General features: G+C 40.4%; 1 protein-coding gene across 1 annotated transcript in view; it reads left to right on the forward strand.

Moving 5' to 3' along the window:
* STMN2 (stathmin 2) overlaps positions 1-10,598 on the forward strand; it is a 51,259-nt gene extending 40,661 nt beyond the window's left edge. Inside the window, exons 4-5 of the mRNA XM_029923517.1 lie at positions 174-365; positions 9,238-10,598. Of these exons, the coding sequence (XP_029779377.1) occupies positions 174-365; positions 9,238-9,297 (252 nt within the window). The 3' untranslated portion in view covers positions 9,298-10,598. The remainder of the gene's footprint in view (positions 1-173; positions 366-9,237) is intronic.
* Positions 10,599-20,514: the final 9,916 nt, after the last annotated feature.

Raw genomic sequence — 20,514 nt, forward strand, 5'->3', positions numbered from 1 at the left:
AGCTAACCACATTCTATAGAAAACTCAAAGCCATGTAGATGAGTACTGAATTGACAATAACTCTCAAGGCTACAAATGTGCATTTGGAAAGAACACTTTCTCGAATCAGTGGGCCTTTATTTTGCCAGGTTCGCTTTTGGGTGATTTTAAGATGATGTGTTTTTCTTCCCCAGTCTCAGGAGGCCCAGGTGCTGAAACAATTGGCAGAGAAGAGGGAACATGAGCGAGAAGTCCTTCAGAAGGCTTTGGAAGAGAACAACAACTTCAGCAAAATGGCGGAGGAAAAGCTGATCCTGAAAATGGAGCAAATTAAAGAAAACCGTGAGGCTAATCTAGCTGCTATTATTGAACGTCTGCAGGAAAAGGTAATCCTGACAAAGTTCTGGGCAGAAGCATGCATTCATACGCAGCACAGCTGGGTGAACTCCCAAATGCCCGGGCACCAGAGGCTTAGTCAAAACTTGTTTCAAGTACAGAGACAGTAACGCCTCGGGCAGGTTGTCCCACTGGAGTGCTGAGTCTGTGGGCACTGCCACATGGGAGAGGAACGGGAATCCACCGTCAAAGCTCGAATTGTGTCACATGTTTGAGTGGTGAATGGATTCAGGGAAGCTGATTCATGCTTTTCAAGTCTATAAAAGACTTGCACAAACTTTAAGAACCAATCTATTAGAAAAACATTAAATTGAAAATATGAAACCTATGATACAAATATATCATATTAATCATAATATATAACAACAATACATTCAATATTTATGTTACTATTTCATTAAGTATAATAGCAAATATACAAATAACAAATTGGAAAAATATATTCAAAAAATGACAGACTCTCTTGGAAAAATGGAGAGCCCATGATCTTTGTGTAGGAGAGTCTACATGGGAAACCAGGGGGTAATAACATTGTATGGAGCTAAAGCTAAGGGGAGCTAGAAGGGGACGTTCATTTCCTGGTGCCCTTCTCCTCACCAACCCGAAAATATACCCACTCCCACCAATCAGGATGAGCAGTGCATGAGATCCCCTGAAAAATATTCTCTCTTTCCCTTTTGTTGGCTCTATGCTATCTATCCCCCACTACCACCACCCCAAAAAGTTTCCTTTGAAAATGTGTAGTATAGCTATGAATAGTTTAGCTTTTTCCATCTCCAGACATTGGGTTAGGCATTAGGAAATACGATGTTTGAGAAGCAATGCTCAGTCCTTTTCTGAGCAGTTGTCCTCCGCACCAGTACTGAGTGCTCTTACATTCCAGCACTGGAGATGCAGATAGAAGAAGGACTGTCCCTGTCATCAGAGCACCGAGAGTTTACACAAGCCCAGCCTCCTGTTTTCTGAGTCTTTCTTAAGAAGACTCACATCCTCTATTAGAAGTAGGCCTCCCACCCAAGGATTGGACAACTCTATTCTGAAGTTCTGATGACTGTTTTTACTTCCATTCTCTGATTACAAATATCAAGCCAGAACCAAAGAAAATAGGCAAAGAACATATATATATATATATATATATATATATGCTCAGAAAAGGACTGAGCATTGCTTCTCAAACATCGTATTTCCTAATGCCTAATCCAATGTCTGGAGATGGAAAAAGCTAAACTATTCATAGCTATACTATGAAAATAGGCAAAGAACATATATATATATATATATACACACACATATATATTTAATTTCACAGAGATTTCCATGGGCATCTGTGCTTTGGGGGACTATTTTAAAGCATTGTCTAAGGAAGGGTATAAGGGCTCTGACACAGTAGTAAGACCCTGAGGCTCTCCAAGGTATGTGGAGAAAGTACTAGATGACCTGGTCAGGAGCAGAGAGCCACTGAATGCCTTGGTCAGAACCTTAAAGTTAAAATTTAATTTGCGCATATAAGCCAGTGCTTCCAGTCTCTCAGAACAATGTCATTGTGTCTCACTTAAGTGCATCAGGTCAGGATTTGAAGGAGGCAGTACAACTCTGCATGTCACACATCGGGGTACCAGAGCAAGTGATTGCTGAGATGCAGGAGAGGAAAGTTGCATTGGGTAAAATGTATGCCCCTCACCTTGAACCATTCAGGCTTCCTCCATTTGTCCTCCCTCAGGTCACACATTTCTGTCCAAGGAGATTCCTGCTGGCTGGCGTTTGTACCGTGGACAGCAGAAGACCCCCACGTGTTCTGTTTGAGATAATTATGACACAACCATCACATATCCTAGGCCCTAAAACAAAACAAAACAAAACAAAAAATCAAGTGAAGTTGTTAGGAATGGGGCATGCTGATCATATTCCAGGATTTTCAATTAGACTTTAATATCTAGTGCAAGATTTATATCATTGACAACCAGGGGCATTATTGTTTTTGAAATTAAACATATGCAAATATATAGCATATCCCTCCTGATTTCAACTATAAAATGGCACATGAAATTTGCATGCTTTAACTAGTATTTCCAGAAGTGTTGGATTTTAATAGGCAATTTCTTCTTCTCTGCATCTTTCTCTTCACCCACTCCCAGCCCAGCTCTGACACTCTTCCTCATTCTCACCCAGGTTTAGTCTCCACCTCCTTTCAGACACACTTGCATACAGACATGCAATTTGTCCTGGAAATAATCAACCTGTAGTCAGCTTAGCGTCCTGACATCTAGCTGCAAAATCTCCCTGGAGTGGGACCCAGACATCTATATTTTTTTAAAACCCTCCAGATGATTCCAAAATTTGGCCAGGTTTGAGAACTAGGGGTTTGTGGCCTAATCTGATTAAAATTTCTATTGACAGAATTCTATCCCATGCTGGATGCTGCCGCCCAGATCAGTTTTAGGACCACATTTCCCTTGGTATTTCATAGTCACAGAGATGTTTTCAAATATAATGGGACCTTGGGCCAATGTCATCCAAGATCTATTATCTTCCATAAAGTGGAGATACTCCTTGGGGAATACCAAAGTTACTTCCTTTTGATGTATTTTAAATACATTTTCTTTTTCCTAAATAAGACAAAGTAAGATTTTTTTAATGACCAATATCTTGCCTTTTGTTTGAATGAAATTCCTGTAGTGAGACTAAATTAAAAAGAGAATCAATAATCATGCTAATGCTGACAATGCGTGAAACTGCTAACATTATTATATAGGCTGTTCTGGAATCTGACGCATCGAAAGATGATTACTACTGAAAGTGACACTTGTTAATCAGTTAATCATTCAGTGTGTATCTATGGAGTTCCTGCTATCTGCTTAGAAACCCAGAAGGGGATGTAATATCAAAGAGCATTTACCATCTCTTTCCCCATGCGGATAATATAAAACCAGCAATAAAAAGTATAGCACCAAAAATGAGAGAATAAGACAACATAGAATATGGACCAATATAGACAGTAAATGCAAAAGCCCTGAAAAATATTAGTAAAAATAAAATCCGTGTCAAGGCTAGCACACTAAATTCTCACCATTTTGGCAGGCCCCACTGCACTGAGCCTATCGATTAGCCAGAAGACATGATACAACTCCATGGAGCTTTTGCCAGCACTCTGCCTACCATCCCCCCTCAGCCCCTCTTCTACTCAAGTAGGAGAACTGAGCATCTGAGCAGAGCATTTCTTCCCCTGGTGTCCATGGTTTCCTCAGTGTCATTCACGGACAAAGTCCCACAGACTTCTTGGAGACCCCAGCAATATCAGCTCAAGGTCTTTAGCTAAAACTGAAAGCCTAAAGCAAAAACCATTTCAGTTGCCTTTAAAAATTTCCTTTACATTTATTTATTTTTGAGAGACAGAGAGAGACAAAGCATGAACAGGGGAGAGGCAGAGAGAAAGGGAGACACAGAATCCGAAGCAGGCTCCAGGCTCTGAGCTGTCAGCACAGAGCCCAACGCGGTTCTGGGTGTCAGCACAGAACCCATGAACCATGAGATATGACCTGAGCCTAAGTCAGATGCTCAACCGACCGAGCCACCCAGACGCCCCCCAGTTGCCCTTTAGAATCTACTGAAGTGTTCTTTAAGCTAAGAGGGTCATCTAACTGTCTGGGGTGGCACTTAGAGCTCAGTATTGCCTCTAAAGTTTACCAGTAGATGCTCGGAGCAGGAGTTGAGAACCACTGAGCTAAAGACTTCTTAAATATGCTTTGTTTGTTATATTGTCATAAATTACATTTAAATACTTTTTTATCTTTGTTCCATAAAAGTGTTCTTTTTTCCTTCAGAAAGAAACATTATGCTCTTTTCTTTCAATTTCTGTTTCCATAGCACCTCATTTCAACACCTCAGTTTATTATATAGAAAAGAATCAAGTGTGGAGAAAGGTGTGAAAGAAGGCATGCATCTGCCACCAAGAGCTACCTAGGCTGATCTGTTTATGTCTCTCAAATCAAAATTACACATACCCAACAGTCTTCAAATTGAGTGACAGATACAGTCATACCCAGGACTCAAAAGTGTAGTCTGTGGATAATGATTGACACTCTGGTGAAGTTTAAAATGTTTTTGTTCATGGAATAGTATAATACAGAGAGACACACAGAGACAGAGACAGAGACAGAGACAGAGATAGAAAGAAAAGCACCCGTTCTTGCCATGCAGAAAGGATGAAAGAGACACTTTCTCTTCTCCCCTGACATATCTTTTCTCCCCTAACACACTCAACAGTGTCCTGCAGAAAATTCACTGCCTGGCCCCTCAGGAACCCTGAATAACAACAGCTCTGTGATCAGACCCAACCAGGATCTGTAGTGGGTATTTTTGAAGAATCAGTTAAAGCAAGTGTAATCATTTTAAAAATAATGCATACATTCATTAGACATACAACTTTAACATCAAACATTTAAAGAAAGGCACAGGCAATGACCAGTCTTTTGATGTAGGCCAGGACCACTTTGAGAAATGGATCAGTTAGTTGAGATACCATGTCCCTTCCCCCCCATCCACCTATATCATATTAGCTGTTATATACAGTTTCAATTTCTTTAAAATTGAGTAAGGACCAAAGATATCTGCAAAATAATATGAGTATAGGACCTTAACAACTTTTCTCTTTTACAAATGTCCCCTAACTCTTATATTGGATCCAACATCTAATCATACTGCCCTTTCTCAGGTATTTCCAAAGCTTCTCCTCCACCCACGCTAGTTTCTGTTACTGTATGTTTAATTAGATTATGGAATTAAATTCTCAACTAGCTAGCCGAACAGGCTAGAAATATCATTGATGCAAGTAAGCATGTTACTCAGCCAATAAGAGGAAAGGTATGTGGAAATAATAGGGAAGAGCCTACTAGACTCATAAGCAATCCAGCACTTAGGAGATACCAGGCTGATGGAGGGAACGGAGAGTGTTGGTCAGTTAAGAGGACTTCTACTGAACCTTGCAGATTCTCCACTTAATTCAAATTGTGTCACATCTTCTTGCCTTTATAGCTCTACCCCATTATTCACTAGCCAATGCCAAGACTGCCCAGATCATAATATTTTAACAAATACCAAAGGAGTTTTCCGTGGTATTCAAGAGTAAGAGAAGCAAAAGTCACAGACAACCTTGACAGCTATTTTACCTAGCCAACCATAAAGGACAGTACTTAGAAAATAAGAGATATTGTTTTAGTATAATTCATCATTTTACCTCTAACAATATAGAAAAGTTGATGCAAAAACATTAGAGCCATGTCAGTGACAATAGCATCCCATAATATGATATAGCTTAAAACTATAAAAATATTTTGAGGGAATAAGATTCTGTGGTTCTTTTCTTAAGAGATGATTTTGATGTTATATAACTCTTTAGACATATATTTCAACCATTATTAATTTTCATCAATCATAAATTTTTATTCTTCTTCTTTGACTTTTGTTGGGGGGTCATTCTCATTCATGAATGCAATTTATGTAACTATTTACTATTGAACATGTCTGATGAATGAATAATGAAAAGAAAAGAGGAGTTAAAACTAGCTGTTAATTGAGTGCTCCCTGTAGGCCAGCCATTTTGCATGTACTTTTGGATTTAATCCAGTTTACATCTAGAGAACTTCGTTCTTAGAGAGATTAAGCCCATTTGGTCAAGGTCCCAAAGCTAGGTAGACACAGAGTCTAGACTTGAACCTATGTCTTTTTCATTCTTGACCTTTATACTAAGCTAAAGCTGCAATTCGTTGACAATCATCAAACACCACACAGTAAGCAGGCTTGGCAGTACCATTGGGAGTGTATACTCCAATGACCACCATCATCTCAATATATGAAAACGTGCTTTCCTGGCACTCACAGCTCATTCCAGGCCCCCTTTTGTATTGCAAGTGCATAGCCATTTGTAAAAAGAATTTCTGATGATATTGATGACCTCATCTTGTATTTAAATAGACTCATGTAACAGAATTTCACACATGGAACTGATACTCTAGGTCATCTAGTTCAAATCCTTTGTATTTGATACCTAGTGAGGCAAAGGAGACATTAAAAGATAAAGAAGAAAAAAAGGAAAGAAGAAAAAAAACCGTCATATTTCTTGGCTTCCAGTACAGAAATATCTCTAATCACATTTTCTTAGGAAATCAGAATCTTTCCTAAAAGCACCTTTCATACATTTTTGCATTTCAAGGGAGTAGTTGCATACAATGCTAAAATATCTTATTACGCTTTCCTTATATTGATGGGAGGAAGGAGGTAAATTGCAGAGAACTTTGTAAATGTAGATCTGCTTCAGTCTATCTAGCCAAGCATCTGACACACCTCACAAACAGTAGAAGTTCAATAATGAAATGAATCTTGTCAAAGAATAACCTTGACTTTTTGATGAGCTTTCTGAGAGCATCACAACTACCTTAGTAACCTCTGGACTCTAGGTCTTTTGACAATTGCAGTTTGCTGATTAAAAACAAAAACAAAGACTATGTGAAAAACTAGATGCCTCCAACGTGTCGGCCTTTGATTCTCCCACATTCTAATGTAAAGTCAAATTATAATTTCATGGTCATATTTTGACGATTTGAAGGCAAAGTTTTCAAATAATATATTTACTACATACTTGAAAATAAACAATATTTTCTAGAAACTTCAGAATTTATTTAATTTCCCTTTTTATATGTAGGGTTTTTCCTGTAGCAAAACCCATTTCCTTACAATGAATTTTAAGTTTAATAAGAAGCGTGTTCCAGAGTAGCCCAATAGCACTAATTACAGTGCTCCCTGTTGTAAAAATTTGATTTTATATCAATCTTTAAACTTGGGTCTCTGTTATTTTGTTCTAGTATAGCGACAATCTGGACTTTTTCTCAATCTTTCTAAGAGCTCAGCTCTCACTAATTAGTTTCTTTCTGCATGAGAAAGGTTTTGCTTCATCTTTTTCCTCATAACAGCAGAATAAAAAGAAGCGAGAGCCAGCTGTATCCATGGTACTTCTTCTGTGACATTTCCAAACAGAATAGACACGACTTCCCTAAATGTGCCTTTTCCCCTTCTCTTCATAGCTTTTAAACATACACAAAAAGCTCATTTTAACCAATTAAATAAAATTGCATTTAAAGTTTATACAGTCAACTTCCTGCTTATTCCAATTCTATCTTTGAAGGAAGTATAGATAGGTACTATCTGTCTTTTTTCTCCCAGAAGCTACATCTGAAAAGACACATTTTTGCACACAGCTATTAAGTTTGCTCCTTACACTAGCACTGAGGTTGCATAGCAGTGGTTAACAGAATGGCAGTAGAGCCAGGCTCCCTGTGTTTGAGTCCCAGCTCTGCTGCTTGTTAGATACGTGATCTTGGGCAAGTGACTTAGGCTTTCCAAGACTCAGTTTCTCCATCTGTCAAACAGGAACCAGCATAATGCTTCTACCATGGGATCATTGTGAGGAGGAATGGAATTTAACAGGTAGCATCTGTATTTATGCAGAACCGATACATATTAAGTGCCTAATAAATGCTTAGCATTTTAAAGAACCCTGTAAGCAGAGACTCATTAACAGAGTTTAATGATAAGATTGACTTATCATTAGCTGGTCAAGGTCTTTGCCCCTGAACTAAGGGAGTCCATGAAGCCACAAGAAACTTCTGGAGCTACAGAGGAAAAAAAATAATAAAGTAAACAATATTCTAATATTATTTGTCAGAAAAATAAATAATACTAATAATCAATAGCATTTTAAATTTTCAATCCAATAGCAATTATTTAGTACCTATGATATGCAAGACAGTGGGCTGATAGTCATTCTGTACAGAACTGTGTACTAAAAAATACTGGATCTAACCATTCTTCTCAGTTCCCTCCCCAGGAAGTTCAGTCCCTAAATCAAGCTTAGCGCCTCAGTTCTTCCTGTAAATAAATATCTACCAGTCACGTGCTTTGCACAAAACACTCTGCCATGCCCGGCAAGTGTAGCAAAAGTGAGAACATAGAGTCTTGACCCTCAGTGAGCCTCTATATCAGCATCTGCTTACTACAGAAGATGAGGCAAGAACAGAAACGCCCATAAGTGGAAGTTAAAATGAAATGACTGTCACGTATAAGAAAAGATTAATGCAGGTGTTCAAATGGAAAGTAAGATTACTTTTATTTTGTGGTCTCGTAAAAATCTTCATGGAGGAAGCCATAACTGCTGCAGGCCTTAAAGAGTAAGTTTACGATCCTGACCAAATGGAGACAGGAGACTAGGAATCTTGAGCATTAAAAATTGCATGAAAAGACAGTTCTGTTATATGAAAACATGACGTATGTGTGCGTAGGAAAAGAGTGGAGGGTAAGACTGGAAAGGTCACAGGGACTCAAGTCTTGAAAGGCTCTGACTAATAGGTTAAGCATTTAGGAAGCACACAAAAACGTATTCTTCCAGCATCTAATCCTCTCAAAGTGTCCACTGGTAATTGTAAAGCCCTTAAAATATTCAGGGAGAGGGAAAACACCACTAAAAATGAGAGGGCAAACAACCATAGGATGCTGCCACTTTTTGGATTTAAGTGATTATAATATTCCCAATTCTGTTGGTCATATGAACTTTTGATCATAGTTCTACTCAAATAGTGTTAAGGTTTTTGTGGGCGCTGTAAGTCTCATAAGATCCTCTGTAATGTTATACTTACTGGGTCCCATGTTGTCCTTTCTTGTGAAGTGAAAAGACTTCCTAAAGATAGACATCAAACAGCTGGGTGAGTTCCAAGGAGGCATGTGTTGTGTAAAGAAGTAGGCAAGTCTTCCTGGTTCTCTGTGGAGCAGACAATCAGGCTCCATGACGTCACTTCTCCCTTTGGTGTCTTCCAGGAGAGGCACGCCGCTGAGGTGCGCAGGAACAAGGAGCTCCAGGTGGAACTGTCTGGCTGAAGCGATGGAGGGTATGGCACGCCCCACCGTTAGTAAACCCCCCTGCCTATATTATAATGGATCATGCGATATCAGTATGGGAAATGTATGACATGGTTTAAAAAGAACTCATTATAAAAAACAAAAAAAAATCAGAATCAAAAATTTAAAAAAAAATCAATGCGGTCTCTGCAGAATGTTTTGCTTGATGTTTAAAAAATACCTTGGATCTTATTTTGTAAATACTTACATTTTTGTTAAAAAATACAAGTATTGCATTATGCAAGTTATTTCATAATCTTACATGTCCTGTAACAGGCTTTTGATGTTGTGTCTTTCCACTCAAATGAATTTGCTAGGTCTGTTCTTTTTGAAGCCCTCATGTCCAACTCCATTCCCTGCCCTTTTCATTCCAACAGAAAAACGAGGTCAGTAGACAGTCTATGGTGCTAGAAACCCACCATTGCCTAATGACCTAGATGGCTTTATAATCTCTGAACTTGACTAAGACCATACCTAGGTTACAGGTATTATGACTCCACACGAACTTCCACATTTGTTCACTCATAATCTACTAACTGCCTAGAAACTACAAAACCAGGCTAAGAAAAAAAAAAACCCACCAATCATAGCATTTACTTCTGCTTCTCCTGGATTATGTGCTACAAATGTGCTTTGGCTTTAGAAAGGGATGGATGAGAAGACAGATCTGAGCTCAATCTGGGTAGAGGCAAAAAGTTAAACCCTTTAAAAGTGCTGAACACAGATCCGAATCCAAATGGTTCAAGCAGCCATGAAATCGCTCTTCATGAAGTGGGCTTAATTCTCTAGTTTAAGTTCTTTTGATGGAATGAATTAATTAATGTGTCAGGTGGCTTATTTGTGGATGCCATGATTGATGATGTTCATTTTAAGCTCTTACCTATAGTACAAGTACATGATGCTACTGAATATTTTTCCACTTGGAAACTGTGAGCTGGTTGTTGCATTGAAACACACATACAAATGAGATCAAAAACACTGCGGACTTTCACTCAAGCTGGTCTTTCTTCCCCAGTGTGAGGCAATCCTGCCTATTAAAAATGAAATTACTCCATCTGTGAGGGCTGATTCAGCTAAGGGGGCTAGGCAGGGCATTTGTGCCAACTAAGAATCACCAGACACCCACCGTAAGTACCTATCGCAGTTTTGAAGTCGTTTCTCCCCCAAATCCCAACTCCTGAAGGTTGCTGCCTGCATATTTACTCTTCATTAGTGCTATTTTCCTGTATGTCATTGTGAGCAAGCTGTGATTAATAAAGAATTGGAGTTCTGTGAACTAATAAAGGTTCAGTCTGTTCTCTTGCCCCTTCATGTATCTGACCCTGGAGTTCAGATTTTAAAAGGGCGGCCATTGGATTAGACAATCTCCTAAGCAAAGAGACAATAATTACAGTTTGAAGGAAACCAGTGCCCTGCTGATTCACTTCCCTTCTGGGGCAGTGGGCAGCATCTCCCTTCTCTCTCCTTCTGACAGGCCAACGCGGCGGGAGAGGTCTTCAATCTGTTCCCCCTGAAAACATTCAGGGCTGATACCACAGGTTCAGATGGATGATTCTGAGAAAAACACCCCCTTTCAAAGCACTTGGAAGGTCCCTGGCACCACCTCATGTTCTCCCATGTGGCCACAGAACACCTTCACCAGCCTGTTAAATGAGATTTCCCTGCCATAGTGCTAAATTTTGCACGGCCAGTAAGCGTACTGCACACATGGACACAGCAGGTCCTATCGATGACCCAGATGGACCCTACTGGGCCCAAGGAACCACATCCAGCCCTAGCAGAAAGTCAGAAATAATTAAAACCACACAGATTTATGAATAAGTAAACTGGGCTATAGTCCATAGGAGCACTAACGAGCCAAGTTTGGGGGTGAGGCCGCCTGCTCCCTATCTTGATTATCCTTTATCTGCAGGAATCTAACACTGCCACGATCAATACACATGCTTGCAGGCACGAGCTCCCTGATCTTCCATTGGGAAGTCAACTGGAGCTTTGATTAGCATAAATTAATCTTTATTTTCATACTGATTTTTATATAACTTAGTTTGTAGTGTTTTTGTAAAACATTATTTGAAGGGCTTCCATGGAGCCAGACCCTGTGACTGAGACCTGGAAACATGAAAATGAATGACCACAAGAAGCTCACACTCTACTTGCTTAGTTTTGGCTGAGAACTAGCCATTGGGGATATTTTGGTCTGTGTCTGCAGCATATAGAGAAGGAACATAAAATTTCTATGAAGCTTTCTGATGTAATTAGAAGCAGTTGACAAATGTCTCACACTTCTTTGTGGGTCCCTAAATGGAACTGTTGACCAGTCCAACCGAAAATCCCAAAGGTGAAGAAGAAACTAAGGCCCAGGAAGACAGAGAAGGTTAATTGGTTTTGTGCCAGGTCACCATGTCCACTTAGCATGATTTTTTTCTCCTTACTAGTAGCTCATCAGCAGACCAAATCTTACCACACCAGCAACAATGTGTTGTGTTTATGGAACTCTCCTAGACTAGTGGTTCCCAATTTTGGCAAACTTCATAATCATTGGGAGGGCTTGCTAAAAACAGATTGCTGAGCTGCAACCCCAGCATTTCTGGTTTCTGAAGTCTGTAGAAGCCTGAGAATTTCCATCATGTTCCCCAGTGGCCTGGGCATTGCTTGTCTGCAAGCTTATTTGAGAGACCCCACTGCAAAATGATACGGATACAGATGTGTGGATTCTTGGTGGTATTGTTTCATTCGGGGCATATTCCACTGGAGTGGAGCGTGAAAAGAAACTCATTCAATCTTATTCAAAAAAGTGGATCCCAAAGGAATCCAAGAAGAAAATAAAATGAACGACACCTGCAGGTTAACAAAATAATAGAAAGAAAGCATCTAAGAAACAGATGAGGTTAAGGAACCAAAAGTCTTGTCTCTCTCACAATATCTTATTTCAGTAGGGGCTAAAACATCTCAGATGCTCCTGACCCTTTAAGATTTGAACTAAGAGCCCTTAGCAGAGATGATGCCATTTTGCAAATTATCCAGTGTGTTAGTCTTGCTCCACTTATAAATTTTTTACGGGGAGTCTGGTTTCCTCAGGACACTGTTTAAATTGAATATATGACTTTAAAGCACACTCTGAAGAAAATTCACAGAAGCTCATCGGTTTACAGAGTCACTCCCCTCTCCTATTTCTTCTATACTCAAAATACATGGAACAATGTGATGGTTGACAAACGCTGTTTCCTCTGGAGGCAAGCACCAGCCTTTACAACATTTCTGAGGAGAGAACACACGTCGAGGTGTGCGGCAGTCCTCCCACACCACAGCCATCCCCATCCCACTGGGGAAGAGGAGGAGGAGGAGGTACGGCAGCCATGACTTTAGCAACCAAATAGTCAATCATCTCTTACATTTTCAGCCCTGAATGAGACAACTATCTTTGACTTCTAATCAGATCATTTGCTGAAAATTCCCAAGGCAAACACACAGTCCCAAACAAACCTGGGATTCCCAAACTCTTCCTCCAAATTATCGTAGAGTCCTCTTGGATCCTTTACTGTCCCCACCGCCCACCTCCAATTGAGCATCAAGTATCATCAATTTGACCTCCAAATTGTCCCTCATTTCCTGCTTCTTTTCTGTTTCCATAATCACTCCCCGACTTTGGGTTTTATTATACTATTACAACAACCAACACATCTTCACTCAAATCTGCAGGCTCCTCTCCACTCTGACCACGTCTCCGCAGTCCTCTACCACCTCATCCCCCCATCACGGCAGACTAAAAGCCGCGCTCCTCTGCAGGGCATTAAAGTGCCTCACCATCCCCCTATTTCTCAAGAACATTACTCCCCTAGGACACCAGACTATTCACTTTAACAAGAAGCTTCTGGTCTCTATGCACATGCTGTACTCTCTGTCTAGAAATATGGTCACTAGAAATTAGTCAGGAGGTGCTAGATCAGACTGTGAGAAAACTTACAAAAATCTCAGTAGGGCTAGTAAATCACAGAGGCTTATTTTCCACTCCTGATACGTGTCCAGCATGGTCACTGTGGACTCTCATTCCTCACTCTGCCGTAAGGGCCAGGGAGCGGCCTCTGAGACACTGCCGGTCGGAAGTGGGAAGTGGGAAGCAGGCAAATTGTGCACTGGCCCAGAAGCAGCACACATCACATTTCTTTGGCCAAAGTAAGTGATAGGGCTACATTCAACTCCAAATGGGCAGGAAGGTACAATCTCAACATAAGCTCTAAAGGAAGAAAGCCATAAATATTTAATGAGCAGCCCCAGTGACTGCCACCCTGCTGGTCACCAAATGTTCAGGCACTCTCCTTCCCACATGTAAAGGACACTCACACTGTCCCTAAGATAAAATCTTCAGGTCCATTTGATCACAGCAGCAGACTCAGCGTCCAGGGTCTCTGGGTAATGCACAGTATTCTCTCTGACAGATGTAGACATGAGTCCTCTTGATCAGAGACAAATTAATCAGGAAGACAAGTTATTTTCCCCTACATATCCAATACACAATAATGAAATGGGTACAGGATGATCACAATAAACATGCTTGTTCTAACGGGAAATAATAAAAGATATAGCATTTACTGACAATAGAAATTCTGGCCATTGTGAGGACCCTCTACCCTTGGGATGAAAAGAGAACATTTCTTGCTTCTGTCTCTATTCTGATTCCCAGAGAGGAGTTCTCCCATCCATGGCCTTTGACTCTGGCCTTTAAGCATATGTGCCTGTGCCTTTATTCTCCTTGGCCACCTATTACAGGTATACAGAATACACCTTTCTTGGAATCTGAGGAACTCTCAGCTAATTTGCTGCCCACCATATGGAGCCAAGAGTTGCTGAGTCTTTACTGATTATTAAGTTAGTCCATTTCTTTCCAAGAAATGGATGATTAAATGGGTAAATGAAGAGAAATTATTGAAGATGCTATTAGAGTAGAATGGTATGGGCAGATTAAAAGAAACCAAATAAAGATGGTAAAGCACTTAGGGCATCTGGGTGGCTGTTGGTAAAGTGTCCAACTTCAGCTCAGGTCATGATCTCACAGTTCATGGGTTTGAGCCCCATGTCAGGCTCTGTGCTAACAGCTCGAAGCTTAGAGCCTGCTTCAGATTCTGTCTTCCTCTCTCTCTATCCATTCCCTGCTCGCTCTCTCTCTCTCTCTCTCAAATCTATACACATTGGGGCGCCTGGATGGCTTAGTCGGTTACATGGCCAACTTTGGCCCTGGTTGTGATCTTGTGGTTCGTGAGTTTGAGCCCCGCATCAGGCTCTGTGCTGTCAGCTTAGAGCCTGGAGCCTGCTTCAGATTTTGTGTCTCCTTCCCTCTCTGCCCTTCCCCTGCTCACGCTTTGTCTCTCTGATTCACAAAAATACATAAACATTAAAAAATTTTTTAAATATATACACATCAAAAAAAATGTTTTAAGATGGTAAAGCACTAAGGGTATACCAACAGAGAAAACCCATCTTCTCCCACAGACGGCCTGAAGACCCAGGAGCCAGTTGTACCTGTAGAAGAAGCTGCCTAATCTGGGTGTGTGACCTTCTGGAAAAGAATTCAGCCTCTAGCAAATGCAGTCTGGCCAGGAAGGATTGGGGAATAAATGTCTCAACATCTTTCTACTCTCACCCTTAAAGCTCTTGCCAGGGCCTCCTGTTGGCCAAACCCAACCAGAAACCAGAGGCCTAAGGATCCTAGTCGATGCAGTGTATAGACGTCAGCCTCTGGGTCTGAGCAGAAGGAGGAAAGGTAGAGAGGCGCTGGAGGGACAAACTGAGAATGTGGCCACCTGCAGTACAGACCACAGACTGCTTTAGTGGCCAGGACTAATGACAGATACGATGCCTTCTCACGTATCTGTCATTAGCTCTTCACTAAATATTTCTGTATCCTCCCTTTTGATATTGCACTCTCCTCACACTTGGAATCAGATAAGATTGTGTGACTTACTTTGGTCAGTGAGATGTGAGCAGAAATAATGTGTGCCCCTGAGACTGGAAGCTTTAAGAGCACATTCATGATTCACCTTCCTGTTTTCCTTCCACTGCTGTGACCCAAATAACGATGTAGAGCACAGCCCCCAACTGCTAGAGACACGTAGCATGAGTGAGATCAGCCCTTTTTTCCTTAAGCCTCTGAACTTTCGAGTTGTTTGTTATTCATCACTAAGTATTCATGGGTTGAAACTCTTCACCAGCACACAGGTCTCTAATACAACCACAGCATCCGCAGTCCAAAATTGGATGTTTCAACAACTTCTTGGTGGCTTCTATATTTTCAGTTCATCTAAATGCTAAGTGCCAGGAAATCCAGTTAAAGTCAGGCGATTGGGAGGGAAGCCTGATCTAAACACCTGAACTATTTATCTCAGCTACTAAAAGGCAGATTAATTTTTTTCATTGTCTTGTTATGATGGCAACTATAGTCACCTGCACTGCTTTAAAGGGTAAAAGAGCAAAGAAGTGAAAAAAAAAAACCTCAAGCATACAAAACTTTCACATGTATACTTCTGTCAACCACCTCTAAAAGTTATAATTTCCTAATGTACCAATTCCCGTGCCTGAGGTTCAATAGAGCATTTTGTGTACTAAAGAAAGACGCAAGGTGTACTCACATATCATTGAAATCAATGGGTACTTTGGGAAAGTCCTTTCACACCTGCTTGTGATAAATATGTTGCCTCACACCCGAAATACCAGTTAAATGCACGTGTCAGTTCAGTTCTGAAAGCTATATGACAGTTGCTAAGCAAGATCACATGTTAGTATGCAATGACATACACAATCATCTCCTTTCTGAGTCATATCCAACTCTTCTTTCCTCCTTACCTCCCAAGTATCCATTTTATACCAAGGGGCAAGGATGTGATGGATATTTTAGAGGCCAAATCCAAATCCAACAGGGTCTCTCTAACTTTCAGGCTAGCATTAAGCACTCAGGTCTTTGAAGAAAAAAGAAATGCTATTCTTTACCCTATTCCAATCCTATTGTCATAGTTTTTCTTACCCACCTCACTCAAGCTCCCAGAGCTGTTTCTCTTCCTTCACTTCCCATGCAGCCCTTAACCTACCACCCTCTGCCTTCTGTTCTCACCTGTCCAGTAAAACCACACTGCACCACTCACTACTCCAATGGTCTCTTTGGTATAAACCAATAGATACTCTTAGTCTGGCCAAATACTGTTAGGATGATCCTCACCTCTTACCTTCCCTACAAACTTGCCTTATACCCTTCACACCCCACGAGGCTGGCAAGCCTCCTCTCCCATGTGTTCCCAAACCACTGTAGTGGTCAAGGGCATGGTCTCAGGGTTTAAGGTTCTTAGTCCTCTGACCCTGGGCAAGTTGCTTATCTTCTTTAAACTTCCTCACCTGTAAGTTGGGGACAGTATAATAGTAGATACCTGTGACTGACTGAATCATTATTCTCAATTAGTCACTTTCTCCATGTGTCCTTGCCATTTGCCATGTGACTTGCAGGACCTCCAACTAGAGGAGGCAAAGTATATTTTCCTACCCCACTGATGCTGGGTGTGACCATGTGTCATATTTTGGCCAATGGAATAATAATAAATTTGACATGAATAAATTCTCTTAACGTGCAGAGGCTTCTTACCTTACATTCCTGGTAATGTGTCATGAAAACATGTCACAGAGGAACTGCTGTAACAACAGGAATGTGGAGACACATGAGCAGACCTAAGTCCAATAAAAAGTCTGGAGCCAAGGCCAGCTGACTGACAGCCTAAAACAGAAAAAAAATTATATATATTATATTATATATTAACAATTATATAATAGTTATCTATTATATATTATGTTATGTGATGTGATTATAATATATTATAAATATTATATTATATAAAATTATATATGTAAGGAAAGTAAATTTTTGTTGTCATGAGCCACTGAGGTTTGAAATGGTTTACAACACAACATTATTATGAGGTGATTAATATAATGTCTGAGAATATTGAATTGTAGATTAAGTGAGCTAATATCAAAGATCTCCATGCAGCACATAGTACATAGCAAATATTTAATAATTATTCATTATTAACCTATATCACACTGTATTATAATTTCTGTTTGCTTAGCTCCTTTAACCATGAGCTTCTCTAAGACGGAGTTTCTAATTTATTGTTGAATCCCTAGTATTTAGCAAGTGTTGTACACACACACACACACACACACACACACATGCACACACACACACTTCTGGTGAGTTAGTAAGTCAATGAACAAAATGAATTTATGGATCCAAATGACAAAAATACTTATGTAGTGCCTGGTATATAGAGGCATTTAATAAATATTAGTTCCCACCTCTTTCCTCCTTTAATTGTCTGATAGTGTCTGCTTGTCTTTTATTTGAGCTTGAAATAAAGCTATACGTCATACCAAGGACCATTTTAGATGATCAGAAAACCAAACTTCTGTGATAAACAAAAAACTTCTTTACATCTCAGCACAAGGAAAAACAGAATAAAGTCACTTGGGGCAACTCTTTGAACATAACTTTAACACCAACACTTTCATCCACACACCATCAAACCAGAGCTGGTCCCCACAGATCACACCACAGGGGCTGCTGAGTCTGCTCACAAGTCGTGCCGTTTCAGGCAGCTCCTAGTACGGGTCCCTGAAGCTGAAGCTCCCGTTTGTTTCTGAGGAAATGGAGTCTAGCTCTTCAGAAATGGGAAGGTAGAGCGTCAGCACAGTTCTTAGGGCTTGGCAACAAATAAATCCTTCACATTTATGTCTTGAGCACCGGTTGTGCTTTGTCTCCTTCAAACCACAAATTCTCTCTGGAAACGTCTTTCCCAATGGAGACCTCTTTCCCCTGAGAACACGTCTTCCTCTGCAGGTGTCTCAAGGAAACATGCTAAGCATCTATCTTGCTCCTGTTTGCCACTTCTAGATCAGTCTACTTCCTCTCTAAAACATCCAGTCTTGAAATTTATGTCACTCTACTATTCAACTTCTTTCCTTCATTGTTGGTGCTCACTGCCAACCTGAAGATCACATTCCTCATTTCTCTACGAGTTTTAGTTCCTGGATCACTGCAACTCTCTTCAACTCTACTTTTGTCCTAATGCTTGGCAATTTTAATATTCACACAGTTGAAGCTTCCACAGTCTGCTTTGGTTTGTCCGGCCTCCTTTCCTTGAGTGGTCATCCTTCTCCACTTCCTGAGTCACTCAGCCTCGTGGTTACTCCCTAGACCTTATCATTATCAATAACCCAATCTCTCCATTATCTCCATTCCTTACATCTCCCTCTTTGACCACCACCTCCTGTCTTTCCCGTTGAATCTTTTTAGTACCTTGATGCCTCTCCTTCAACCACACCAGGACTCCAGTCCCTTGACCATAACTTTTCATGTGCCTCTCCCTACCAGCCTATTCCCTTCTACTAGCATATCTTCCATGGACAATCATTGCCACTTCTCTCTTATACATCCCTGCAGCCCCCTCCTTTGATGTGCTGTGCTTAGTTGGCTAAACCCATATCCCCAGATAAATTAACTCTCCCTCTGGTCCAGGCTTGTACCCATGCAGATGAACAGAGCTGCAGAACCCACACAACTACTTTGACTGGCCTTTCTTCATGTTCTTCATGAACTTGAACTTCAGCTGGGCCCTTAATTTTCCCCGGCAATCATACTTTATTTCTCTGGTTTTATCTTTATGTTCTCTTAAACCTCCTCAAACTTCCAACATGTCTTCCCCTATGTTCACACTTAGCTGACGATTCTCCTGCCTACTTCACTGAGCAAATGACATAATCGCAATATAATATCCATCCACTCCCAACAACACATTTATCTGCCTACCACGCTTACGTTTTGCTTTCCTGACCTTCACCACACATGAGGTATCCAAAGCCAGGCCTTCTGTTTGTGCACTAGGGTCCATCTCCTTTAACCTGCTCAGATATATTGTTTCAGGAAGTCTCTCCTCTCCCTCCTGTTTCATCATTTTTCTTCCTACAACGTCAGCATACAAAAATGCTGACATCTTAAAAAACATATTAAAAGATGTTTCTATACAGGAGCATTTGAGTGGCTCAGTTGGTTAGTGCCCGACGCTTCATTCCAGCTGAGGTCAGTTTGTGAGCTCAAGCCCCGTCAGGCTCTGCGCTGATAGTGGGGAGCCTGCTTGGAACTTTCTCTGCCTCCTTCTCTGCATGTGCTCTCTCTCAATAATAAATAAACATTAAAAAAAAAAACTTGTTTCCAACAGCTACAGCAGACATATTTCTCTGCTTCACTTTGGAGCAAAATTCTTAAAGCATTTTCTCCCCTCATGATCATTTATCTCTCTTTCTTCTCTCATGAGCCCTCTCCAAAAAGGCTTTTACCTCATTCTCCTGTACCTACACTGTTCTTGTCAGAACCAACTGTTAAACAGAGTGAGTGACGGAGGGCTATTCCCATACAAATGCTGAAATTTTGAAACATCCCATCCTTTAAATGATCAAGGGAGGTAAAAACAGTTTATCTACAAAGGAATAAAAATCAAATTGCCTCTGACCTCCTGCTGGCAAGTCTGAATGCTAAAAGCTAATGGAATGATATCTTTAAGTCTTGAGGAAATAATGTAGGATTCTATATTCATCAAATAATCAAGGCAAAATAAAGACATTTTGAATCTCCATCAGCCTCTGTAAAGAGAAAAACATGTAAGGAAAATTACTGCAAAGTGGATCTTGCCATTTATATAAATTTAAGGCAAATTCCTATGCATAAGAAGAAAGATAGTTCTCATGGCAGCACACCAGGAATACGGCCTATACACTTTTAAGTAGGGGTCAAATTTTAGGAGTGATACTCAGATTTCAGAGTTTTTCTTTTTGGCAATCATTTTATAGTTGAAACCTTATAAAATGTAGGTCAAATCCAAGTACATTAGTGGTCTAGTCTCTGTGTGGTGCACACAATCAGGGCAGCATGGAGTGAGAAGAAATCAACAACAACTATAAACAATCATATACATGCATTCATTCATACAACTTGGGAAAATGGCCACGAAAATGATGATATTCACGCTCTGTTAGAATAAAGGGATAGATAAGATAATGTTGTCCAAAAGTTTCTGTTGGTAGCAAATGCCTGACTCAATAAATGTTTCCTTGACTATCAAACCGAGCAAGTAAGACTACAGTAGAATTATAAAAGTATACATG

Source organism: Suricata suricatta, chromosome 15, assembly GCF_006229205.1.
Source record: "Suricata suricatta isolate VVHF042 chromosome 15, meerkat_22Aug2017_6uvM2_HiC, whole genome shotgun sequence".
In the NCBI taxonomy this organism is placed as follows: Eukaryota; Metazoa; Chordata; class Mammalia; order Carnivora; family Herpestidae; genus Suricata; species Suricata suricatta.